The sequence below is a fragment of the Desarmillaria tabescens genome (assembly GCF_030435595.1).
Source record: "Desarmillaria tabescens strain CCBAS 213 chromosome Unknown EV420scaffold_41, whole genome shotgun sequence".
Lineage (NCBI taxonomy): Eukaryota > Fungi > Basidiomycota > Agaricomycetes > Agaricales > Physalacriaceae > Desarmillaria > Desarmillaria tabescens.
In genome coordinates, this window is record NW_026848340.1 from 35,517 (window position 1) to 63,165 (window position 27,649).

At 44.7% G+C, this 27,649-nt stretch overlaps 4 protein-coding genes across 4 annotated transcripts; 1 reads left to right on the top strand and 3 right to left on the bottom strand.

The window, feature by feature from the left end:
- Positions 1-2,124: 2,124 nt before the first annotated feature.
- EV420DRAFT_1483413 (uncharacterized protein) lies at positions 2,125-4,225 on the bottom strand (the record flags this gene model as incomplete). The annotated part of the gene is made up of 11 exons (XM_060469982.1): positions 2,125-2,159; positions 2,212-2,272; positions 2,388-2,425; positions 2,991-3,027; positions 3,083-3,243; positions 3,352-3,399; positions 3,590-3,650; positions 3,745-3,852; positions 3,931-3,952; positions 4,003-4,143; positions 4,167-4,225. The coding sequence occupies 11 exons, from the start codon at positions 4,223-4,225 to the stop codon at positions 2,125-2,127; spliced, it is 771 nt and encodes a 256-aa protein (XP_060326505.1).
- A 1,865-nt stretch (positions 4,226-6,090) lies between these two features.
- EV420DRAFT_1275653 (uncharacterized protein) lies at positions 6,091-6,270 on the bottom strand (the record flags this gene model as incomplete). The annotated part of the gene is made up of 1 exon (XM_060467916.1): positions 6,091-6,270. A coding segment is annotated over one exon (180 nt), but the record flags the coding sequence as incomplete, so codon positions are not given.
- A 3,170-nt stretch (positions 6,271-9,440) lies between these two features.
- On the top strand, positions 9,441-10,372 carry EV420DRAFT_1483415 (uncharacterized protein; the record flags this gene model as incomplete). Its single annotated transcript, XM_060469983.1, has 4 exons — positions 9,441-9,745; positions 9,792-9,830; positions 10,049-10,097; positions 10,292-10,372. 4 exons carry the CDS (start codon positions 9,441-9,443, stop codon positions 10,370-10,372), a joined length of 474 nt encoding a protein of 157 aa, XP_060326507.1.
- Positions 10,373-12,810: 2,438 nt separating this feature from the next.
- EV420DRAFT_841607 (uncharacterized protein) lies at positions 12,811-13,526 on the bottom strand. The gene is made up of 3 exons (XM_060483667.1): positions 13,253-13,526; positions 13,016-13,198; positions 12,811-12,963 (listed from the first exon to the last, which is right to left on the bottom strand). Exons 1-3 carry the CDS (start codon positions 13,291-13,293, stop codon positions 12,846-12,848), a joined length of 342 nt encoding a protein of 113 aa, XP_060326508.1. The 5' UTR covers positions 13,294-13,526; the 3' UTR covers positions 12,811-12,845.
- Between the last annotated feature and the right edge of the window lie 14,123 nt (positions 13,527-27,649).

Here is a 27,649-nt window from a genome sequence, read left to right on the forward strand (position 1 = left end):
ATGCGACCAAATGAAAATGGATGTAGTGGCAGTGCTGAATTTTTGATGGCATCATAGGGGCTATTTTCCGGTCAGAATAGGATTTAGGCTGGTTTCTGAGTGCTCAGTGGGTCAGGGAATGGTACTGGAATATTCATAAACCTAAATAACATAAGATCTGACCTACTGATGAGGTATGGGGGCTCTGGAGAGCATGTAATATAGGATTTTCGCAAAAATAGCTGCAATATTTGCTTTTTGGGGGATTTTTAGGGTGATACATGCATTGGATCGACCGGGGGACTTCACCAATGAATTTCCTGACCTTGAAAACCCTCAAAAGATCCCTCTATAGCACTTGTGGCACATTTTATTACCAGGATTAGATGAGCATATTGGATTTTTAGGATGCAGCATGCTTTGGATTGCTTTGAAAACTATACCAGTCGATTTGTACACTATGAAAACCTTAGAATACATTGTCTTCTATAATATTTGACCTGTATAATACTGTAAAAAAGTGGGGATTGGGGTGCACATATGGTTTATTTTGTTTTCTGTGCTTCGGATGAGTCTGGGACTATCACCAATAGATTCCTTGACATTTCAAACCCTTAAATGACTATAGGAACCTTTTATTGGGCTCCATAAATGATGGTAATAACAATATTACAGTTTAGGAGGAGCACATATGGAAAATTTTTGGGTCAAGGAATCCGATTCTGACATTCCCCAAGCTATAGAATGATCAGAATATCGAAATTGGGGATGTGCTCCTCATCATTTGCAGAATGATTTACTTATATCTCTTCCAATACATTTCAGATGAATGTGGGAATTTGTACAAATGATTATACAATACATATCGTCTCTCATATAACAGGAATACCTTCTCCAACCACTAGAAATGCATAATACAAGGTATATCTCCTCCATCCCCTATTACTCTTTTTTAACATGTATTTTTGTAGGTTTTCTTTAAATCCTGGTGTTATCCGAGGGTTTTCGAGGTCAAGAAATACACTGGTAGAAGTTCTGAAGTATTCCGAGGTACAGAAAAGTGATTTTCCATATGTGCTCCTCCTAAACTGTAATATTGTTATTACCATCATTTATGGAGCCCAATAAAAGGTTCCTATAGTCATTTAAGGGTTTGAAATGTCAAGGAATCTATTGGTGATAGTCCCAGACTCATCCGAAGCACAGAAAACAAAATAAACCATATGTGCACCCCAATCCCCACTTTTTTACAGTATTATACAGGTCAAATATTATAGAAGACAATGTATTCTAAGGTTTTCATAGTGTACAAATCGACTGGTATAGTTTTCAAAGCAATCCAAAGCATGCTGCATCCTAAAAATCCAATATGCTCATCTAATCCTGGTAATAAAATGTGCCACAAGTGCTATAGAGGGATCTTTTGAGGGTTTTCAAGGTCAGGAAATTCATTGGTGAAGTCCCCCGGTCGATCCAATGCATGTATCACCCTAAAAATCCCCCAAAAAGCAAATATTGCAGCTATTTTTGCGAAAATCCTATATTACATGCTCTCCAGAGCCCCCATACCTCATCAGTAGGTCAGATCTTATGTTATTTAGGTTTATGAATATTCCAGTACCATTCCCTGACCCACTGAGCACTCAGAAACCAGCCTAAATCCTATTCTGACCGGAAAATAGCCCCTATGATGCCATCAAAAATTCAGCACTGCCACTACATCCATTTTCATTTGGTCGCATCCAGCCGTTTTCAGCCAGATATTGATGGGCTGACTTCACAGGCTAATTATAGATTTTTATGAAAGGTCTCACAGAAAATTCTAGCCCATCCCAATGGGAAATGTGCCTAATAGTTGAGAAAATGCGGATTTAGGCCATTACATATCAGAAGTCATGTAAGTATACAACTCAGGCCTCACAGGATTGTATACAATTTAATTCCTGTGCTTACAGGGCAATTGTACACAATATTGGCTATATGGCCTTGCCATAGCCATGTCACTCAATATATGCTGATGGGACCCATTCTTCCAGAAACCAAGGTCATTACCTAGACTTCGTTCATCAAACTCATGATACTTGGCATCGAAAAATTTGCGTCTTCCAAAACATGGCCAGTAAGTGGATTCGAACAACTGTATCTTCACATTGTACCCTTGATGTAAGTGGTCGACACATCTGTGTAATAAAACAAAATGAAAACAATTCATATGTACAGTGTTATTGTTACTATGGATTCTTCTAGCCATTAGTTCTCCTATAAATGTGACAGAGGAAATGAGTCGACTATGCTAAACAAAAAAAGGCATATGCATTACACATGACTACCAATAGATGGACTCGGAAGACGACCGCCCTCAGACCATCAGGAAGAAAAGAACAGAGTCCAGTTACTAGCAGACGGACCTCTCCAAAAACGTGATTCTTCTTCTGCATTTGGCAAACTGGCATGTCGCACAAAAAAAAGTAGAGCGTTTCACGACATCTCGATCTACCAATGGAGGGATTCGAACCGTCCCATTTGTAGAATTACACCACTCATCAATAATGGCACATAAAGAAGGTTTCTGAGGAAACAAGATGACTGCATGCATGTCATGCCAGAGACCTGGAAAGAACCTGCGAAGCCATCCATTTGGTGTGACATAATATGCACTGCATGTTGTGGATATAGCCCTTTGGTATTCCAATTCGATCAGCCATCGATGCGTCAACATCATGTGATCATTCTTGCTCAGTGTGCATGAAACCACAAGCAACAAGGATGGAACCGGGTGCCGAATACCTTACCTTTACAATAGTTTGATAGAAAAAAACTCTCCCTGCAGATGCTAAAAGGCAGACAGTCATCACCTCTTACATTCATACTAATAGCCACAGCGTGGAATTGAACCACGATCATCTGAAGACACAGGTCTCTGTTACATCAGATAGGGCTGATCTGCCATTTCTACAGTGGCTGATGAAGATATAAAAAATGCACACACAAAGTTGGGATAGTTTGCTTACCAAAGAATGCTTCTGAGCATGTAGGAGCATAGCCGACCTAGAACAAGACCATTCTGCAGAGCAATGAAAGTGATAAGGAACAGCACACTCACCTTGAAAGATGATGTCCAGAGTGTTACCACAGAGCATGGGCGACCTGCATGGTGAATCGAGGACCGGCCTTTCAGAAGAACTGGAAGAAGAACACCGATATGCAATTGCCAAGCACAATTATTTGCCAACCCGATAGTGGAAACATGGCTGCCGTATAGTGCTATTAGCATGTAAATTGTTAGTACAGATTGAAAGCACGGTAATATTGACTCACTGGGTAGTCAGATATTGGAAACGGATAGGCAGCGAATATCCCGGGTATCCTTACTTGGGAGGGATGCTTCTACACCAAAGATATTTTGGGTGGGAAATAACCCTATATGTGACGAGGGCCATAAAGAGGATAGGCCTTCTAAAGGGATGTCAGGTGGATAGATATGAAGAGATAGTTTATGTTTACATCAACAAAGTGTCCATACAAGGTCAAGGATCTCGTATGTGGGGCGACCAAGGCTGGAATGTCATGTGGGACGAGAAGGACTAAGGAAAGGTGGCGAACGGTTTACCTGATTTCAACGTATTGGGATAATCCTGATTCATGACCAGAATGCTGAGAAAGTGCTGAAGCTAGTCCGCCATATGGACGGCGGGTATGCTCATGATAATTTATATCTGGCTAAATGTCAAGAACAGGCAAACCAATAGATAGGCAGTTACTCACCGGCATGACATGTATTCGTAGCTCTCCACGGCCGACTACACGAGTGGATCCAAAATAAGGGCTGCCGTTAAGCTGTTCCATGCCTAGCAATGCAGGAAATGCAGGGACCTGACATAGAAGTCATCCTGTCATACACGTCTAGTAAGAACCAGTGACTGTTACGCTACTAGGGTGCATTGAACTGACATGGATCAGAGACTTGGGGGTGCTGCATCAGATATTGAATGTCGTTCATGTTGAGGTGTGATTAGTGACTACCAGAGTGTTGGCTGCATATAGTTGCAAATCAAGACCAGAAGAGAGAATACATGCCTATCGGGAAGCCTGAGGAGCATCACAGTGAATGTTGTCACATGCAAAGCCGTCTCCGGAGCAATCTCAGGATTTTCTTTGATGTGCCTGGTAAGCAGCGTATAACCAACATCAGCAGCAGAGAGAGCAGATGGACAGATAGAAACTCACTAGGACAGCATCCAGTCATATTTCCTTTAGCTCCTGATGTGATACTCGTAGAACAGTGATTCCAATATCATGCCTATCCTCCTCCAATGAAAGTGTTTCAGGCCAAGAGGGTTGGCGAGTGAGAGGCGAAAGCACTGATGTTGGGAGAAAATGAGGAGGGGGGTGTCGGCATTTAAAATTCCCAATATCGGCAATCAACACACCAGAGCTGGCCATTGCCATTACGAACCGCCCTGAGGATCAAACTGGCACGAAACTCGAAATGGGCCACATCCATGTCAGCAGGGAATACACTTTGTCTACCTCGAGGACTGACAACGCGTTGAACCACTTTGAACCTGTTCAAAACCTCAAGTCCAAAATTAAAATAAAGACTCGGGTTATTGCAGAACTGTCAACCAATGGATTCGAACCATCGCATCTGGAGATGTATCAGTTCATCCTTACGGCTGACGATATCTCTCCTACCTATGTACTACATCGCCGTTTATGAATATACGTAATCTTGCGACCGCTGACAGGTTTTACAAGGAAGCTTATTTTCTAAGAAAGCACCTAGCACCGTACTGCCTGTCGGAAGAGATCTTCCAAGGTCCTGTCCCATTATTCTACGAAGGCAGGGGAAATCAAATTACTGCATCCTTTGGACCACCAAAATCTAGTGGCAGAATTCAACATCACACACAGCACCAAAATAAGTGGCCAAAAACTGTTACCGATTTTTGAAGATTGCGCATTGTCTGAAGACGGATTCGAACCACCATATGCAGCTGTTCACGTGCTACCGCTGACCCAAGAGGACGACATATATCTATAATCAAAGGTAATTAATAGATGGGCCAGTGCTAGCCAAAGAATCGACTGTGCAAGTTGGCGAAACGGATTTTTGTTGTAAAGACTTTATTTTTGAATTGTTATTCCATCAATTTACCAAGTTTCAAGATAACGAAACCTCTCCCCATCAGACAAAGTGACTTATGCATGAACTAAATATAAAAACAAGCAGCGTCCTCCTTTAGATAAGATGTTCTTTCCAAAAAAAAAAAAGACACTAAAGATCCCGAGTGCTATCTGGAATCATGTCTCCAAAAAATTAAACAAGGGAAAAATATGTCTAGCATCTCTCTTGCAAAGTCAACCCATGAATTCGACCCATGGACAAGCGGTTTTGGTTTTAGGTACCATTACACCTTGATCTACATCGACACATCAGGACAGGATGCAAAACCACTGAGGTATGAATACCAAGCGTTCCTCTTCTCACTACTGTGCAACTGGAAGCATTGTGTAATCCCCAAGAAACATAAAAAGATGTGCTTTTGCAACGTTATTGCCATTCAATGGACTTGAACCATTGCGCTTCTGGAAGGTTTCCAGATCGTCCACCGGGGCAACAGTAGTTCGTCCCAATAATGGCAAATGTAGGAGACCAAGTAGTGCTTCTGTACCGTGAGAGGCTCGCTTTCATTTCAGTGCGCTCCTACTCTGACATTGTAAGATATAGTGCCCCTTTGTTCACAACAGGCACATTTCAGAAACTTTTTTTTTGCTGAATCATATCAGGATGTCCTGCTTACCTTATATTTACCAGCTTCATCAGTGGTATCATAAAGCACAGAGACTCGACACTGAACGACTAGAATCTGTTCATTGGCACTGATTGACATAACAAGTGCTTTTGTTCTCTTATTCATTTTGACGCCTTCAACTCTTGAAGTTGATGGAGTTTCAAGGATCGTGTACTGAGTATCCTCCTGCTTGCAAATATTGTCCTATGGATACCCTCATGTTATCACTAGACCTTATTCCGTTACAGACCAATAGAAGTAGGGGGAACTTCAGCGGTTTGATCCCGCGTGGCGATCTAAGCAAGGCACAATTAAGTTATGTGAAATGATGCTGTTCCGCTGTAGGCGCAAAATACGGCCACAGAAAATGCGCAATCATAGCCCACATCAGAATGGTACGTGTTCCTTCCCAGTCGATAATTCCCACAATCCCAGTTGGGCCATGAGAGTGGACGAATATATTCTGCATCGACAAATCGATGTGTTTCAACACGATCGGTGTTCTGTTCTTAGCGAGGTTAGGGGAAGATTGATTATGGAGTGTACATAGCTCTGGTGGGCGAGGGCATGGAATTCGGAAGATGAGGGTAGCACAAATGCCGTGTGTCCTCCAGCAACAGCAATGAGCCAGTCAGCAGCATTGAAAAATGGACTGCATTCATGACGATGAGCTGAATTGTAGGTGACACTAGTCTCTGTCGTAACTATTGGTCCAATAGAAAAACGTCCTCAATCTTCGTAGATGCTCTTTATTGCATTGAACCGGAGAGAGTGTACTGTACGTGAGTGTAGGGAAGCAGCCACAATATGAGTGTTACAGTCAGGATGGAAAGAAACTTGGAAACGGACCTGGAGTTACGCATTACAGTTTCCAAATTAAGCAACGGCAAAAGGTGGCATTGAACAATCACAGTGAATTTCATAAACTTTTTCAAGCAGCAACGAAAAAACTTGGAAACAAAGCAATCGTTATGCATTATGCATGTCCAAATAAGCAAGGAAACGGGTCCAGTGTTATGCATTACGGTTTCTTCCCTACACTCACGTGCAGTAGGGAAATACAGTTTTTCGCCAGCAAGAGATAGTTTGTGCTTCTTTTCATGACTAATGGTCCCATATTGATGCGGTGTCATTCCCGTCAACCTGAGAAAATGGTTCGATTTATCCTGTTACAAGATGGAATCGACCAACCCCTTCCATGATCATCCATGCCTCGCCGACTCGACAATTTTTGTCCGAGTGGGAATCGTACGCTAAGACATCAGGAACTGAGATCGATGTGCGCCTTTTCAGGCATCGCTATGTCACAACCTAGCAATAATGATCACTGCATTGAGGTCTAGCACATATTTTAACATACTTCAGAGCACATCTTGCTTCGTATTAGGTGGAGCACCTCATCAACGAAGTTGTGAGATACTCTAATGAAAACGAGACTTACCTTGGTCATTGTTGTGCGAGAAATCTGATGGGAGGCGGACAATATCGCCTGGCTAAACTGGTTTAAGGAAATACCAGCCATATGATAAGCACCTAAAGCAAAATGGTGAGCGCAAAGAACACAGAACGCCCAGCATGACAAACCTTGTACAAATGGTTCCAAAGCGATGCATGTACCGCTCAGATGCTCTTCGACTCGCACCCACAGAACTTCAGTATTGATATAAGCCGTGATCACAGCCGTTAATCGGAAGACGGAAGAGACAGAAATATCAGAGAAAGCGAGGAGGAATGATTCTACATGAAAATCAGACAGATCAGAGCTGGAAGTGCAAAACCTTCCAAAGATTCGTGGATGGTAATGGAGTAAGATAACACACTTCGGCTTCCTTTGGGTTGAAATACACTTCCCTTAATTTGTTAATGTCCAGCATACGGCAACATTAATTCTGAGTTGAAGTGTCAAAAATCAGGAACGTTCACTGGACGACGAATCTTATGATATGGACTATCTCCGCTATTGCTGGCTCTGTCCTGTTGAATTGACTATGGATTCACTTCAGGCTGGGAGCAAAAGGATGATGCCATTCTCACCAACGACACCTCCTGACCCAACACCGCTCGAAAATCAGCATCTAGGGGATCGCAGCAGGCGTTAATCCAACACTCGGAGATATAGACCTGAAGAGGCTAGTCTGCGCTCATTAGGAGTCCGGTGTCTGTGTCGTGATGTTTCCAGGGAAGCACCATGATCCGGATGGTGTTCTGCTTGAGAATCAGCTTCTGAACAAGCGCACCCGATAGACGGTAGTAACTTACGTACAGAAGTAGATGGACCAGTGAATGTAGACCTCTTCATCATCTGAACTATCATGAATTAGCTGTTATGGCAACTATTCCATGCTCCGTCCAGTTTGGAGGGGAGTACTATATGAGGTCAGTACAGAAATAGTGAGCTGTTCTGGTCGGTGCAGTCTATCATATTGATGGTTAGCGAGCGGATTTCTTGGGGATGAAAAAGAAGTTGTCCCCCTGCTCCCAGAGATTCGGATATTTGATGAGAACGGGTTCTGTAAATCGTAGATTTAATCTCCGAGAGATGTCCAGATCTGCAGGATCTTAGCTTAAACAGGTTCCAGTCCTCGAAATTTGAACTATCCACAAGATCCGGAGTCGAAATCGAAAATTGTAGTAAATGGAAGGAATTTTGACCTAGGCTCATTAGAAGGCTATGTTGTCAGAATATATTGAATGCATGAGGTGTCGATTTGAGGTTATGGATATCTAGATAACCCGTATATATGAACCAAAAGGAATAGATTCCCTCCAGCATCTGAGCGGAAATGTAAGGTTTCAAAGCTCACTTTCTTTATCAATCTACATTGAGCTTAGTTCAGCGAGGCAGATATCTCGACGAAAATCCGTATACGGCGATCATAATATATCCCTATAAGGTCCCAAAGTTAGTCAATTCTCACATGGAAGATGAGATACAGACATTAGAACGACAGCCTACATTATACAGCTGAAAATAGCAAGAGAAATTTGCCACACCGCCTGAGCAAGACGCAATTCGAGCTCGATATAGTGGGACGCGTCATTTCCGGGGGAGCACAGTCACAGTGTTTCTCTGCCGGTTGAACAGTTACGGGCATCGACACTGAGAACATCAACACTAGAAGGTGGAAGAAATATATAGATAAGTAACTCTTTCACTTTCCCTAGTGTAGGAACAGCTCCTTTACTACTAGCATGCCGAATTCTCAAAATTTATCGTAAATTCCGGAGATCCTCTGAGCACAACGAGAGCGGGAGCAAGAGACGAATAAACTTGAGGAAAGCCGGAAACGAGGATGGGAGTGAAAGAGGACGTGTCTTGTCCACGTGGTTTTCCCGGCCCAATATCGGCGCACCTTTGCCCTCTTCCTCGCGCCGCCTCCTCATCCCTGCCTTACGTTCTACTGGATTTTCCCTCCTGGATTTTCATTATCCTCGGCGAGTCTATGGTTCTTAGAGAGCAGAGCCGATACCGCTCCGCCTTCCGAAGGCCATCTTGTACCTACCAAAGCTAGTTCGACTGCATCGTCTTAACACTCTGACTACAATACCTGTAACTGTGACATACCAGTGGATAATCAAGGAGGAGCAGCACTCGGCATATATGCCACTTTGCGGTCGCATTGTCATGTTGTACGTAGTCTATGCCCTTATTTGTCTGATTAGATCATGATTATGCCTACAGGCTTCAGCTCACTCATAGCTTCCCATGAACATCACTGCACGCCCTCTCAGGAGATGCGACCTCCAGTTCTCAAACTGGGTAATGAACTAGCTCGTCTCCGTGTTCCGTTTACTACATGCGCAGCTATAGTTCTAAGACTACGACAGACGAGCACCCCTCCCGAAGATCATCACTCCATTCCAATACTGCCGTCTGGCTTTGGAGCAGGCTCATTGCTTAGTGTCATACTCCACTATTCATGGGCTCGTATCCACAAGGGCTCAGGATATCGCCGCCGCCACATCGCAAGGTGTTTTCTCATTTCAAACAGCTAAACCACTATAAATATTGAGCAGTTCATTACGCTACAAGCTCTATTTCACGACGTTCGCGACGTACGTCCACCTATAATACGAAGATTGCCAATTCACCGGAACCTTTGATATATGCGTGTGCGGAAAAATGAATGGGAAAATCTCGGCCTTCCAGGAACGTTAGGTCTTGCCATGCCGTTGTGAATACAAATGTTTATGGGACTATTTTTGGTTGTACTGATATAGCTTAGTGGTTATTTCGGTATATAATAACCCCGAGACACGCTATGTTTATCCAGTTGGCAGATCGAATCCCGCGAGGAGGTAGCGCACTCAACCTTCGTGGGGGTAAGCTACGGGTTTGTTCGGACCCTCCCCGATGACCGTTCCTGATGCTAACCTGGTACCGCCTTTATGTGATGGGTAGTGCTACTCTATGCGGCAAGCAGCAATGCCTATGCGAAAGTTTTGAATCTCATTGAACATGTTTGGACCTTAAGAACGCATATCTTTTCTAAGAGCTTGCTTCTTTCTTCTTCAAGAGTACCCTTTCACCAGATGTCCAATGGCGTGCGAGGGATGAGTGGGAACCATCGTTTTTTGTCCCTGGCACATCTCGGTAGTATTTTTACAATTCAGAATACATCTCTTATTCGGTATTGACATCTATCGACAGCAGACATCCAGGTCCTTCTCTCAGCTTTGCCTTGTTACAGCGCGACTCATGGGACGCGCTGGTTTTCACTCAGTGTAACAGAGATTGAAGGTCCCGCTCTGTCATGTTCTCTTCTTCATTGCGACCATTCTTCATAGAAAGGTTTCCGAAGAGGTGGCATCGTACCATTGCTAGCGAGTCTATGGTCAGGCTGCCGTAGGCCAACGGGAGATTATTTCCAGCGAGAATTAGATCCATCTGGAGGGACGAGTGTGGTTCAATTGCGCCTTGGCTGGAATTCTTGAAGATATGAGCTGCTGCCTTTTTTAATTTCCTGCACTTCCTGTTATGCAAAAGCGGTACATATTGATGTCAATTATAAAACGGTGCCAGTTTGATCAAAGACATGCCTTCCTCACCGCAACATTAATTCTGAACCAAAGTGTCGAGGAATGATTCATTCGCTATATGATGTATCTCGTGATGCGAAGCTTCTCTACCGCTAGCACTACGTAGAGAATAGATCGTCGTAGGTAGGTAGGTACAGCCTAACTATAACACATATCAGAGACGTGATATTTAACGCATTGAATTGAGTTATGCTTGCCTTACATAGCGATATCCATATAGACATTCCTTTGGTTGACGAGAAGGAGACATGCTCCGTTAGAATTTCCAATGCAGCAGACTGTATGCCACATTGAATACAGCATCGACCTCGCGAGGTTACTGGACGAAGACGATTGAATGAAACGGTGATGGGGATTCAGAGTTAGATCTGAGGCCATATCCACAGTTAGCGCAGGATAAGCGTGTCGCAAACTACCGCTGTTATCTGGCATGGTACCATAGTCAGTGCGATTGGATAATACTCCTTTATACAGGCAAACAAATCAGACCTTCTGCATGCTACGATGGTCGTCCTTCCTTCTGCAATACTCGCTATTCTAATCTGAGTTATATTCTGTCAGTATTACAGGGAATAGAATCTGTGCACGCAATCACCTAGATGGCCGCTGTTTCGCCCAATAAGCCGATAGAGGTGGCAACTCCTACGGTCCAAATTATTACAGGATTCGCGCTCAGTTCAATCGTAAAGAGGCGGGATCTTTCTCACCCTTTCTTTCGGAAGAGAATCGAAGCAGGCAGAATCTTGCGTGAAAGACCAATCACCACTCTCTACAACTCGCCCAAAACGACTCTGTTTATTGAACTTCGTCAGTTTTCCAGGGCTACATGATCATGGTAGGCGAGGCATGACGGCTGTTTACTGCCTTCACTCCGATATAGTTATCGTCAGTGTAGCAAAAAGCACATGGCCCTCCCTAAGTAAACGATGAAACGACACATTGTAACTTTGAGTCCGATAGCTGGCTTTTCCTTTCTGATAAGATAAGGAGTACGTCGCGAAGACAAAAGGAGAGAATTATAAGTCTTCTGTGTATAGCAATCCTGAGAAAATAAACAAGTTAAAGGTGGTAACGGTCATAAAATAAATTGTTTGGCTTACCTGAAGGCCCATCATTCCTGTTAACCACCCTTTTACTGTGCGTCCTCGATTCTCTATCTTTCCCATACAGTCATAAGAGCCTCTTAGCGTATCGAGAACGAGAGACGAGAGAATTTGAGGAAAGCCATGGGAAACGGGGATGGAAGTAGAAATGAAAGAGGACGTGTCACGTCCACGTGGTTGACCCGGTCCGATATCGGCGCGTCTTTTCCTTCTACTACCATTTCCTCGCATCTCCTCCTCATTTTTCCCCTACGTTCACATGGGTTTCCGTTATTCTCGGCGAGCCTATGGTTCTTGTACCCACCTATGTTACCAGACCCAGCTTCTGTCTAACACATCACAATCACAGCATTGTATGCTGACTTCTTGATTATCATATTGTACGCGGTCTGTTCCCTTTTTGTCTGATTGGATTATGATTGTGTCTACAGCGTTAGGCTGTAGTGCACACATAGCATCTAATGAACACCACTCTCCCGGTCCAGAGACACGATCGCCTGAGTATACTGCCCTAGCTCACTTTTGTTCTCCCTTGACGTCATAATCAGCTATCGTCTCAAGCACTGCGGGACCACAAAGGACCAGTAACAGGTATGACTGGCGCATATAAGCAAGTCGCCACCGCCCGCATTTGGGCAGTGAGAGTGCAGATGCCTCCGAATCTTTCGTGGACGGTGCGAGGGGTGAGCCCCAGTGAAAAGCCCGTGATTTGGGGGAGATTACCGTAGACTATTTGTAATTGTAGTGGAAATAATCTACGTTTGTCCAAATACACGAAAATATTCTATTCGCATCCATTATGTGCGTTTACGGTTACAGGCCTAAATCGACCCGAATATACCAGAGCCTATTTATATAATAGCGTTTGGGAGAAATTGCAGTCGATTCTGATTTATTGCCACTACGACACATTCCGTGGCTACGCTCACTACCTACTGGGCAAAACCCTACTCCTCCGCTTATCCCACCACGAGCTCATCCCACCTTGCTGCGGGATCCATAGTAATACCCCGCATGGCCGCCAATACCTTTGGATGGTACAGTCGCTACACGGAAAATTAGACACAGGACTTCGAAGAAGAACAGATTATTACGGACCGTGTAGTTGTCAATTGGTGACGGAAACGCGGGGAGTTTCGACCTATTATGGTACGCGGTATGAGTATAGAAAGGGTTATTGATTCGAAAGCAAACTCAGCGAAGCCCAGTCGCGCACACGCCCTATGTGTGAGGCGGACGAATTGTGAGGATATTCTTGGCATGATTCGTAACAATACGGTCCTGGTGAAGGGTTTCTCACTAAATGTGGGCGAATAAATTGAATGGAAAACACACCAATTGGCCAGGACCGTCCACACCCTGCCGCCTAGCTGCATATATGCAACATTATCAGACCGGGAGGTCGCTTCATCTGCCAGGCGAGGTAGTTTTGCTAGTACCCGAGTCGCCTTGAAGAAAGCTTGGAGTGGATAGAGCTAGGTCGATGCGATGGCTTCCCTGTTGTACGTGCAGGTGATTGATATTCGTAGAGACCGTCCATGGAGGCGATGGTGGCGGTACACGAGAAATGACGGTGGTGGTAAGAAGAAAGGGCAGATGTCACGTTTTGTGACGCAGAATCGGAAACATGGGCAGCGCATCAGAGAGGCCGGCATTCTGGTAGCGACATAAGCTGCATGCGTTGACTTAGGTGAATGACATGGAAACGCTTCTGGTTGTAGACAAATTGAAGAGGTATATACATGCGGAGGAGAATATGCACAAACATACTTAGGGAATGCCTGGTTTGACTAATTTGGCAAGTTTCAGTGTTTCTGCTGCTTTCGACGACGACAACTTGGTTCAAAGCAAACTCAATCTGCGTTTATACACGACAGGAACCTACCACACTGGATACCAATCTCCCCCAAATCACGGGCTTTTCACTGGGGGTGAGCGAAGGCTTGGAGTTTTGGCAGTATGGACTTTATCGTAGGTGAGCACGCGCGTCTTTGTCTATAGCCGAGGCGCTGCTTCCTCATGGACTTATGTATAGAGCCGATGCCACGGATAGCTGAGCTATTCAGTTTCCCGATATCGTTGCGGCTACCCCTCGCCAAGAGCTTTACTCTGCTCCGGTGCTGCTGTCGAGATTTCGAGCAGGCTCATTGCTTCTTCTCGTACTTCACTTAATAACCTACTTCGCGGCTCCTGTAGATCAATTGTACTTTTACATTCCAAACGACTCGGCTCGCTAGACCTTGGCTGAAATACCGAGCAGTTCATCAGGCTACAAATCACATTTCAGAACGATTTCGTTTACCTATGATACGAACAGCTGTTCAAATCCACCGAAACCTTTGATATGTGCTTATGCAGATGAATGGACCTTGGGTCTTGTCATCTCATCGTGATAATCAGGAACTACGTGACAAAGGATTATGTGCTGGTATGGCTTAGTATCTATTTCTGTACTTGATGTGATTGTAGTACTATCCTTTTCTTTTGTCTGGCTGGGCGATCGAATCCCGAAAGGACCGCTCAGCTGTGAAACTGTCATGTTTCTGAAATTCAATTCCGTGTTTTTCTATTACACACGCTACGGAACAGCTATTGTCCTCCTTACACCTTATTAGCGCGACGTTCGTCACATTTCAGAGCTCGGGTATGTGTATTGTTGCCTCTTTTCATCACTTTAACGCATACTTATAGTCAAATTGGACAGCCCCAACCTTCATGCTCCACTATGTTTCTCGCCTAAGACAACATCCTGCTACAGTATTTTCCTTGGGATCTTCGGTGGTGACGCTAATCTATACGACAGCAGAAATAGGTATGCAAGAGTTTCAAATCTCGCTTACAGGCACCACGCGTCTCTTCCTGAGAACTTTTTCCCCTCCTTGCAGTGAGTGGCCATTTCTTCAGATATCCAACAGTCGCACGAGGAGCAGGTGAAAGCTATCGCTTTCTGAGCCTGACTATCACAGTAACAGTGAAGTTGTTATTCCCTCATTTCTTCCTCGCTACAGAATGAAATGCCTCTATTTCTATGTCCAGGAAACGGTGAATTACGGGGTAGTTGATGGTCGTTTACTATCCGAATGAATGCCATCTAACCTTCTGTCAAAGATTGACCTGTTGTTAACGTCCTTGTCAATAGAAAGCGAAAAGGATGCGTGTTATTTTGTATTCTTTATCGCGACGAACCTTCGTAGCAGATAGTACTTTACGGGGCGGTTTCCGAGCAGGCTCATTGATTAGCATTGTAACAAGTCAATGGTCAGGCTACCGTAGGTCAACGAGAGATCATTTCCGGCGAGAGTTCGATCCCTCTAGGGGACGACTGTGGGTCTATTCCGCCTCAGCTGGAGTGCCATGTAAAATAAGAGCTGCTATCCTTTTTTTGATTTTCCTTACCTGCTTTCTATCAGATTCTTACTTAGTTGTATTGTGGAGCTCGTCCAGTTCTGCTCTTCAACGTTATCGCGAGATTAAGGTAATTTTTTGATCTCGCATTGCATGCACGGCTATAGATCAAACAGGACATTTAGCTTACCTGAATGTCCGCAACGTCGGTCCATCATTCCCGTTAACCAGCATTTTACTGCTGGCGTGGGCGTCCTAAGATCTCACTGTTTATCATACGTTTTGGAGATAGTATCGGCGTAGTGAGACAAAAGAATCCAGGGAAGGCCGCGGGAAACGAGGATGAGGGTAGAAACGAAAGAGGACGTGTCTTGTCCACGTGGCTGACCCGGTCCGATATTGGCGCCCCCCCTTTCCTTCGACCACCACTTCTCTCGTGGCCCCTCCTCATTTCTGCTCTACATGCTCTCGGATTTTCATCACCTCTGCTTGTCCGATTAGGGTCATGATTGTGTCAACAGGTCCGATGAACACCACTCTCCGGAGCTACGATCGTCCACTTTGGAGGAGGATACTGAGCTAGCTCGCATTTGTTTTCCTTCGACTCCATGATCAACCCTACCTGGATGACAAACGACGAGTACGACTGGCGCATATCCCCAAAACAGGTCGCCGTATTTGGACAGCCTCGTGTCTTCGCTTCTAAGACAGTGCGGCAGCCTCAGAACATCTCGCGGACGGTGCTCTCAACGATCGTGGAATTGACAAATGCCAGGAATAGGCGAAGGCTTGGAGTTTCGGTGGTATGGGTTATTAAAGGTGAGTGCACATATCCATCTTTATCGCTGAGCGCTGATTACTGATGGGCACGCCAAAAAAGGTTACCCGTTGTGCATGCATGTACAGAGCGGATATCATGTACTTCTGAACTTTCCAGTGTCACAGAATCGTCGTGGCTACCCCTCCCGAGGAGTATTCCTGTCCCGATGCCGCTGTCGAGCGTTCGAGATGGCTTATTGTTCAGTGTTATACTTTGCTGAATAATCTGCCTCGGGGCTGTTGTGGATTAATTGTTAAGTGATTTCCTGCAAGTGAATCTACGAGAAGATGTCGTGGTTCGATTCCGCGCAGTAGGATGATCTTTTCCCACATCGTCCACACCTTCCACAGATAAAAACATGATTCCATTTTTCCCCCAGCGGGCTCCACGTAAGCTGAAGAGGCTCATTCGCTTTCGTCTGTTGCTCATGGATTTGTATCCGCAAAGACTCAGTATTTTTCCGTTCCAAATGATTCCGCTCGCTAGACCTTGGTTAAACTACAATAATATTGAGCATTCCATTACGCTACAAATCGTATTTCAAGGTGTTTTCATTTCACCAGAAACTTTGATGTGTGCGTGTGTGCAGATGAAAGGACGTCCGTCCACAATTAACGGAAGGACCGTTAGATACTCCCATCCTGGTGTTAATATAAATATCTATCGGATCGACCATTAATGCGCTGATATGGCTTAGTGGTTGTTTCGGTGCCTATCAAACTCATCTATTTGTTTTGTCCAGTTGGGCGATCGAGTCCCCGAGCGACCGCTGAGCACTTGTAACGACTCGGAAATTAAATTCGTTGTTCTCCTCTTACACGCGCCATGGAACCTTTTTTTCTACTTACGCCTTTTCTTTAGCATGACGAAATGACTATGCGAAAGTGCCGAATCTTCTAACACGCTTCTCTTCCCGGGAGCTTGCTTTCCCCTTCTCTCTTTCTCTAGATATTCAATAGGTGCGCGAGAGGCAGGTGTAAACTGGCCCGAGCCCATCTCGGTAACAGCAAGACTGCAATACAAGATGACATCCATCAATATGATGGCGTTCTTCTCTCCTCTTTGCCTCGCTAAGGGAAAGATGACCGGGTTTTTATGCTGTTATATACCTAGGGAAACACAGTAATACTAGATTTACTATCCCAGTGAATGCCGGCTAAGCTTCTGTCATACTATCCACCGTTTCTCAGTGAAAAAAAAGGGCGCTTGTGTCCCCTCCAGCTGCGAACGGTCATCATTCGTTCTCCGTCCTGTGGAATATCCATTCCTGCCTTCCGCCATGTTCTTCCTCTTCAAGCCGGTAGCAGGGATTCCGAGTAAGCCCATTGGTTAGCATTGTTACGAGTCGATGATCAGGCCGCCGTAGGTCAATGGGAATATTATTCCCAGCGAGAGTTCGATCCCTCTGGGGGACGACTGTGGTTCGATTCCACCTCAGCTGGTTTACGGGAGTACAGTGTTCTGATTTTTTGATTTTCCGTACCTGCTTTCTATCAGATCCTTGCTCGTATTGTGGAGCTCGTCTAGTTCTGCTCCTAAACAAGTTATCGCAAGATTAAGGTAATTTTTTGGTCCCGCGTTGCACCGCTGCTAGGTTATGGATCAACGGGACTTAGATGTCGGATGGTTTATCTGAACAAAAAGCTACTCGCTAAGAGGGATGGAACAAGCTCTCAGGTAGAGAACCGTGCTCTTATGGTCAAACCTGCAAATGAGGTTCGACACTTTCGCATATCAATTTCCGTTTGCTGCATGGAGTGGCGCCATCCGTAAAATGGACGTGGTACTAGGTTAGTACCCGAAACGGGTGGCATAAAGGTTCAGGCGGCTGTGTTTGGCTCTTGTACGGTAAAGTCGTGAAAAGAGGCAACAGCTCACTTACCCGTTACTCTAAAACATGATGGACGTCATGCTCAAGAACAGTGGGGGTAAGTTAAAAAAAACGGTTTGGTAGCGTGTTTCATAGAAGAAACACCGAATTTGATTCCCGGGATCATAAGTCCACAGTGGTCGTTTTGAGATTCGATCTCCCAGCTGAAAAAAATAATAAACAATGTGTTCAGGCCCGCTAATATACGAAAATAGCCGCTGGGCCATTCCGTACAGGAATAATGTATCCTATAAGCTTTATACTCACAACGGGACGGCAAAACCAGCTGTCCCTACCATTTAGAAGGCCGAGATTTTGACCTTTCATTCATCAGCACAAACATGTATCGCTTTATTGTGGCGAGCCTTCATACCGGACTCGGGACATTACTCTGTTGCGAGATATTGGAAGAGGCGAATCGGTTGCCATTGTTACAAGTCTATGGTCAGTCTCGCCTTACTTGCTGGCGTTGCGGAGCCGGGAGCCCGTCCAGTTCTTTTCATTAAGGTTATTCCAAAGTTGAAGTAAGTTCTTGATCTCGCCGCGCCGATATAGATCAACGGGATACCATATGTAGGACGATTCGAATCCATTGCTGCCGATATAAGGTTTCCCTCAGCACTGGCGACCGCAAATGATGCGTAAAGTCTCACCGTCAATGCCGCTGCATATAACACAACAACGAATGGTATGTACGCAGTTCTCATCACGTAGTCGAGTCTTATTAACAATTTTCGTTCTAATTCTTTGTGAACCAATGAATACTCAAATATGTGGAACAGTTACTTGAAAGGAAGGGTCGAGATTCAAAGCAATCATCATTGACCTGATTTGTAGACAGTGGAACACTGTTCTCTTTTTTGCCATCCTTCAGGTTCTCACCTTCTTCAGAAGACATATAGCTCACCGGCCAAGGTCTTAGAAAAATCACAGTGCCGCACGGGTGGGCTATACTAATTAATAAAGCGAGAGAACAACAGCTACCTTTTCATATCAATTCCGAAACCGTGCCGATTTGATCACGACGTGCCCTCCTCGAATTTCTGTAACCGTTATTCTTCAGCCAGAACATGGTAGTGCGCGTCCCGATCGGCTCAGAGAGGCCTAAGTGCCTACGTTTTCGGCTGTATAATTGAGATGATGAAATAACACATGCGCCAGTAGCTGGACTCGCCATGAGAAAGAAATCATTAGACAGTTCATTCGTTCACAGTGCGACTTCGTGGTGAGAATGATTACTGTACCTCCTGAAAAGAAGCAAAATTACCCTCCGAAGTGGTTTATTCGTGAACGTCGAATGCGGAGCAGAGAATACCCAAGCTATGTGGTCTAACCTACATGTACTGAACTAAGATCAATTATTCAAGCACACGCGTACGAAAGGGCAGGGAGACGGAAGGGCGTAGACATATGATAAGCTTGAAATAATTCACTTGTCATTCTGGAGATGTAACTTTGTCGGGATGTCGAGGATTTAGCGTGATTCAAACGCAGGGGAGCATTTACAATGACACGGGTTAGATCGGAAGAGTCGTGAGAAAGTTATCTTGGCTCCCCCTGTCATCATCCTGGATCCATAATTGGCGGTACGGTATCGATTTTGCACCAACAGGCACTGTCCCGTACGATGTAAAAACTCTTGTTGCTCGGCTTCGCTGATAGATACCTTCGTCGTTTTCTGCCATTACCGGTGCCACGGAATACCTATGGCCGAGGATTTACAATTTCTTGCAGGGATCACCGATGCCCCTAAAAGAAGCCCGATTTGTCGCCTTCGCTGGCTAGCTTCCACTCCCACTTCCCCGAATCTTTAATGATAAGAAAGGCACCATGCACGGCCACGATGTTATTCTAGAATCCTATCGGGCCCCGTCGTGATGCATCTATATTCTGCTTCTCTTGATAGACAGGTTAATCACTCCCCTGCATGACTATCGTTTGCATCCGTGTCGCTATACTTCCAGGGCTGAAAGGAAGATCAACGCCTAAAAGCATGTCGCCTACAGTTTGAGCACACCACTTGCAAAAGACCGCGGTTTTTTTCTCGATATACCGGCGGCAATTCTTCATTTACGTGGCACGGAATTCCAGATGCTATTAGAACGCTATCCCTAGCTTCTTTCAACAGTCTCACACCCGTCTCCTTGCAACTGAAATACCTCCGAGATATTGGAAGTTGTTCTGTCTCTCTGTGTGCCCCTGATTGTGCCGCATTTGTGCGTATTGAGCTAATCTTTTCACATAACGGACTAGAATGTCCTATAGAGCAGAAAGTGACGTGCAACTGGTACAATTGTATGGATGATTTGCTGGACCGATGTCTGAGTGGGGTCTGCTGATACGGGATACTTTCAATTCACGAACAGTTTCTTCTGCAGACGCTTACCGAGGGTCTATTAAATATAGTTTCGAGGCGACCTCGTTCAAGATGGACATGATCGAGAGCTTCGTGTTACAGTGATTAGTCCTGATACGTTTGAGCTTTGATGGTACTTTTGAGTAGCTCTCTATTTTGCGGCCGGCACTTTGACTCACTACAAGTTTCACCATGATGAGCTGACATCCCACCTTTCGTTCCAAGCTGTACTTCGCACCTGTAGGCCGCTGGATCATCGTGGATTCTACAGGTACGGCTACGATGTCGCCGTCTGTTAGCGCTATATTTCCCGCTAGATTCTGCCACGGAACAGGGCGTAGAAACCCTACTACCCCGTACTCTTATTTAATGGGATCATTGAATGCCGTCGTCTCGCTGATCGTTTCCAGTCTCGCATTGTATGTTCTCTACGGTCTCGAAGCATGGCAATTACGACGACGAACTGTAAGTCTGTACCTATCTCCTGACAGAAAGAACACGGCACGCATATCTGTCGTAGACTTTGTAATTCTCGGAGGCGAGGGTCCTGCTTTTGGGGTAGCCCAATTCGTTTCTGTAATTCCATGGCTTTGTCCATTAAACTAATCACCCTGTGCGCTTACTCTGATCATCCTTATATGGTTCTTATCTCAGTGAAATCCGCCTATCGCACTCAATACTTGGACGTCAACTACGGTCAGCTCCACTCCGAAGCAGCAGGATCCAGGGCCATGGAAATGATTGTCCTCTTAAAATCCCTGACGTAGAACTGCTTTATGTCTGGCTGACTGTACGGCTGACCTAACTCTTGTAGGAAAACACGGACGTATTCTGCGGTATACAGGAAGCATCACTTTTATTTACGTGTCACACGTCGCCGCTAGGTCTTAAGCGCCCTCTCTGTATATCCATGTGCTGCGGATCTTCCTTGTGTTTCTCCGATTTCCGCGCAGAAAACCTTGGTCTACTGCTCTGATGTGGGGCTAATACGTTCTCTTATTCCCTATGGCGTAACTTCTAGTGCTCTTTTCTGCGTCATAATTTCCCAAGACCGAAACGTTGTCACCTATTTGCACAAAGGTCTCGCTTCTATTCACAGTGACGGGAGGAAGCAAGAACAGTTAGCCGCTTTCGCAATGCCCGTGGGCCGAGGATTCGAGTTTACAGATTTCATGCGCACGTTTCTCCAGTCATGGAAAGAACTGAATGAAGATCCCATGTTTAATCTGAGTGGGTTATTGTGCCTGTATTACGGAGTTTAGCAAGATCAATAATCATCAATCGAAGATCGCCCATTCGGGTATCGCGCGGACGCCCATAGCGCAGTTCCCAGTGGCGTTTAATGACGATCTTACTCATCTTTGATCTCCGAAACACCAGTATTGTGGTGAGAAACCGGAAAGACATAGATGGAATGGACCCCTGGATACTCAGGGACAAGCAATCGGACCTCGGACATCGTTGGAATAGTAGTTGTTTCCTCCCAGCCATTCACTTGGGCATCACTTGGCTACCAATCGTTTTCACCCTGGGTCTGCTTCTGATCGGAGAAAACACCGACGCGGTGATTACAGGACTCTATTCAAATTATACATCGAATTCTCTCGAAATCACTCTCGTCTGCGTGTCCGTATGCCATTGTACCTCGCCATCCCCCAACAATTTTGAATACAATGACCGTTCCGTACCATAGACTCGACGCATCCTCAGGATGATGCCATTTGTGGTAAAAGTCCGTCATACGATTGAGCGGCTGCCCTTTTGATTTTGCGTGAGCAGAGAACCAGATAATATAGTTCTGCCCTCCCGGACGACAGTGTTTGATAGTTCTCGAGACGCTCCCCTGTGTACCTCGAAAGGTCAGGCGTCGGATATGGGTAGCTGTATGTGCATTGATAGCTGACCCGATTCACGCCATTGCTGTCTGGTAAACGTGAGCAGAAACTCAGCCTAAGAACGCGGTGGTTTGCGCACCTAGCGGGGGGTCAGGCAGGAATTCGTACCCATACACCTCGAATTTTGACATGGTACTGTTGGAAAACGAGTGAAATCCTAAGCTTAAATACTTTAACCATGTGAACTCCGAGCGGTGGTATTAATATTAATACCAGAGTCGGTCCGACTTACGCGTATTCTTTGGAGCGGCTACTCCCACTACACAATAAGACAAGATAGAGTTTGGTGGCGGAGATGCACTCGGTGCCGCACGGTTGTTACGACTGACGGTCTGACCCGTTTGCACATGAGCTATGAGGACAGTTAAGGAAATGGACCCGGGAATACTCGTACCACGGGCAGAAGTATAGGAAACCATATCAGCCAGGTGAGGAAAATACACAATTGATGCCTCGACTTACAGCGGGAATGTCTGGATGCGGATACTGGTTATCATTCTGTGAGTATATCACATTGCTACACGCACACCTAAATCTGGTCGCATGACTGATTGTGGAGTTATAACTAGGTGATCTGTTAGATTAGACAAAAATGCATCGAACCGTGAACGCAATTCCACGTAGATCGCCCGCGTTGCAGTTGGTAACTGATTTATGTATTTATAAGTCAATATTCTGCGCTCTTCAGATGCGATGGTCGCGTGGAAAACGATGGTGGCGATACCCTCGGTGGGATTCGTAGTTTCCTTTGAGTTCGGCATGTTATACAGGATTGATTACAAGAGGAATGGCCGTCTTGGGCGGATGTAAAGAGCAGATGCTGTGTTCAGGACACAGTCCTCGTGGTGTGGCGCGCTTCCACCTGTACAATGAAGTTGTAAGATAGTGCCTGCCAGTAAATCAGGCCGCAGAGCTGCTTTCATTGATATGAATACGATCAGACAAAGCTGATACGACTATACCGGACGCAAAGTTGCGGATAAAAGTGATACATACATTATTCAGCCGTAAAAAGAGAGTGGATCAAGTTATTGTTCCAGTATGGCATTCAGGTGGTTTGGATATCATTGTCGGGCGCCACAGTATCATTAGAGCTTAGAAGACGCAAGAAAAATCTCGGATCATACAGATAGAACATCAAATACTTATCTTCTTATTTCAGTTCCAGATGATAAGCCTCACAATGATCCAGGAGTAAGGCACTTGCATGAAAAGGTGATACAGTAATAGCGAAGTTAGAATGTCTTGTAACGGAGGTCGAACTGAGGTGCACAACGGCAGTAGTGCAAACCGATTTCCAATGCAGCATCGGCAAAGAGCGGTGTGACAGTGACAGTAACTCACATCCCTGGTACCCGTATCTATCCGAGTTTTCTCCGTGGTCACTTGACAATTATTCTAACCAATTCTAACTGTAACATACTGACATTTGACTTCCATTGGAGAACATACAATATTTATCTGCTGTAGTCGTTGTTCCATTTGCTTCATCACCTGTTAGCTAAAGTATGTGCGTTCGAATTTTACTTGATTCTCCATTTCAGTTACTGATCAATGGTTCATGAAGATCTATTTCTTGATATAATCGATGGCAGAGAACTCCCATATCGGAATTAGGTTCGTGTCTTTGTCGCCGGCACCTGGCCATCCTGATCCCTAGCCCACGCTGCGTTGTACTTTCTTGCCTGGGCCTTTGATAGAGAATCCATGAGATCCTCTTCAACTAATGCAACGGAGGCTCATGCGTTCGATTGCTTCTATTATTGCGGCGACTACCAGATAACATGACAGTATCGATCCTTATCTTGTTCTCTCTCTTGATAGCTGGGGTTCTCGGAACTGAGTGTTGATCCCATATTGGAACACTGCGGTAATCGGGTCGTCCTTTCAAGCTCGGCTCAGCCCTCTTACCACCACAACTGTAAGCTCGCTTCTCGTTCTTTTTATCGTGCAGCTTATAGGCACGTTCTAGAAATTCAATTTCAACATACTTTGGGCTATAGTGCATTGATTCTTTGCTTGTATATCGCTGCTGATACTACACTGTTCCCCAGAAATCTCGCATTGTCTTTGCATCACCAAGACTTAATGCCCCAAGTCCCTCAAAGGTTGACGTCTTCTTGTGTAAATATTGGGCATCATGATGGGGAAGGTCCATGTTGCAACGATGCACATTGATTACAGCCTTACCTGATCATATATACTCACAGATATTGACTTGGACTTCTCCAAGCGTCGTCCTTTCAAGAAGAAGAAAAACGTAGAACAATTGTATTATACAAGATGTCTCGATGAAGCTCTTGGGTACATCTTAGCACACCCGGTGGTTGTTCCTCAATTGAGTACTCAACCAAAACCTATGCCAACAGGCATTCCACCTCGTCCACAGTTATTGCTTCAACGGTCTGCACGTAGGCTCTTTGAACATTGAATACTTCTCACACAGTAATAGGAGTACACCTACCTTAGAAGACAGGCACTAGAAATTCAGCATGGTCACCTGCATGGTACCACGCGTGCGTGGCACGTGGCCACGCACGCCACGCAAGTCATTAGTTGAACTTGAGTTGAACTTGCCTTGACAGTACATATATACTGTGTGATGATAAGAATGCTTCGCTAAACATATCCTTTTATCTATTTCTCATTCATTGGTAAATTGTCTGCAACAAATAGACCTTTGTTCGAACATATTTCAAAGCTTAATTTCGGCCAATTAGAGTTTTTAAACCTTCAAATCTCGATTTCTAGATACTATTGTATCTTCCATGAGTGTATTTAGGATTATAAGAAAGTTAAATATCAAAAATTAGGTACCCTCTCATTTTTCCAGATTGAAGTTATTAATCCAAAGATGTCGCGACACTATGAACATCAATTCAACGTTGCCTTTGTATCAATGGTTCCTTGATTGCTCCAATACCACCAAACTGATCATTTAATTTCCACAAGAACAATCTTTCCTTAAGTACAGATATACCTTGGACCACACAACCAACCATGCTTGCCTACCATGCAGCCATGCAGCCACACCATGCAGGCTGACCATGCACAGCCATGCTGACTAACCACGCAACCACGCAGGCACCACACAGGCTTCGCATAGAGACCACGCCAGCCCACATAAGGTTACCCTCAGAAAGTGCATCCTTTGCATAATTGTGTCTTAATTGGCTTGTTTCTTCGGTGTCATTCACATCAAATATAGAAATCCATATTCCTTCTCATGTTGTCCTCTTCACTGCGAACCCCACATTGTGTACCTTATTACTTATAGCTTAGCAGACCACCTCTAATGCCTTTTTATACAGTTAGGATACTCGTAAAATTATTTACTTCAGCTACAATACTTTTGATGTTCTTAAACTTCACAATCCAGTTCGAAATTTTCATGATATTGACCATATTTTGAAGTGTTTCGATATCCCACCAAAGCTGTCATATTTAAATCTTACAGGTATTGACAATCCAGCTGATTCTATGCAAGGATTGACAGAAAAGAACGGAACATGTCGACTCTTGAGTCGCGTTTGATGGACTTGATCAACTTTTGATGGGAGTCCCGCAATTTGTCAACCATGCTGACGACCACACAACCATGCACCATGCAGCCATGCAGCCACACAGGCTACTACGCAGAACTCTTCTTGCCCAGATCTTTATTAGCATCAAGATATCAGATCCTCGAAGTGTCGCGGAGCTTAGTTCTCTCGGCGCAATTGATTGTTTCTATGCTTTTCTTTCTGATCTATCTGATGTTTAGGATCCCGACTCATTATCAGATGTCAATGACCCAAACCCTGCTGAATCAATCCTATGCGATATGTTCCTGAGTTCCTATTTATTCTCATGCTTTGCCTATCCATTACCAGGTGTGCGACGCCGCTCCAATGTAGGACATCCAATCATTGCGGAGGCAGACATGTTAAATCAAGATAACTCATCATTTATTGCTAGCGATTCCCATACTCGGGACGGTTTTGTTGTGCTTAGATTTCTCTTTCTTTCAGCTCTGAAATCGCTCAAACATTTCAAATCGTGATGTTTGCAGAGACCTTTGAAGGTAGTTATGCTTTCTTTTGTGGTCGTTGTGGTGACATTAATTTTGCAATGCCTTGCGACTTTGTATCACACTCCAGCAAGTCGTTTCAGCGTGGTCGATTCAGCATTGTGTATTTGGCAGAAATTTTCCGAAGTAACTAAGCACCTTGTAGGTCAGGTCATGTCTTTGTTTCGCTTTTACACTTACTCGACTGTATATAATGAGAGGCACGATGTGCGGTATGTGTCATCCCGCTGTCAGCGCTGAATCCCAATCTCGATGTTTTTCTTCAACTAGAATGGAGACGGACACTCACCTGCATATTGACTGCCTGCCAGAGGACCGGGAGTGAATCAGCACGTAAAATCAGAGATAGAGTTGGTAAGAAGCTCTTCTGATCAAGCCAAACAAAAATGACTTAACTTTCAAATCACAATGCCACACGTTGCAAGCATCAGCGAGGTAAATATACGACCACGAATGTATCTTTGACATTTCAGGTGCCAGCTACGACAGTGGCAGTTAGTTTTCTTTTATAATTTCAACGATAAGCAGGAATGCACGTCCTGTAGAATGATGGTGGGTCCCGGCATCGAGGATAGCTGAGGTCGAGTCTGACGACAAGTTCACATTGATTGCACAGAAACCGACCCTTAGGAAGGCGCTTCGAAGTCAGAATGCGCCTGCTGGTCACAGAATAGAATAAAATCTACAGGTTTTACCCTGATTCATGCTGGAAGCATGATCGTTCATGTTAGCGCCTGGATAGGAGAAAAAAACGCGTATAACTGGTCCATGGTTCCAGAGGGTGATCGTAATTCAGAGAGTACATGGAAGTGAGAATTGTCATTGAGCGGGAGAAATGTGTCATTATCATGTTGAGTAGGGCTCCGTTTCCCCTTTTATTAATACAGGCTTGGGCGCATGCTCCCTCACCTGTAGGGATGAGCTTCAAAGGGAAACTCAGCAATATATGAGCCCTCTTTTGAAATTTGCGGGACAGAGCCACTAGATATAGCATAAGCGCAAAAGGGTCTACCTCGGTCTTAAATAGTACAACTAGTCGGGCTAGAAACAAAGATTAGTAGAACGACCTACTACTAGTCCACACCCACAACTCTCAAGTTTTGAGCCCTAACTACATGAACTAAATACGATTCAACATGTGATATGCTACGATCTTGTCGAGTATTTATAATTTAACTTTATCAATGATGTTACATTCTTGTTCGTGAGTGTCATCTGGTCTCCGAAAACTCTATCAGGCAGCAGACATGAATAGTTTTTGAAGTTATTTCCAGACAACTTGATAACACTATAGCTGTATAGTGATATGACTCTGTTTTACGAAGGTCCTTAGCACCAATTCAACTGCACCTTGAATAAATATGGTGCTAGAAATTT

Coding starts and splice junctions, on each gene's coding strand:
- EV420DRAFT_841607 (XM_060483667.1), bottom strand. CDS start 13,293: ATGCAGCTAGGCGGCAGGGTGTGGACGGTCCTGGCCAATTG. Junction 13,199..13,252: donor TGGACGGTCCTGGCCAATTG/GTGTGTTTTCCA, acceptor ACCCTTCACCAG/GACCGTATTGTTACGAATCA. Junction 12,964..13,015: donor CACCAATTGACAACTACACG/GTCCGTAATAAT, acceptor TTTTCCGTGTAG/CGACTGTACCATCCAAAGGT.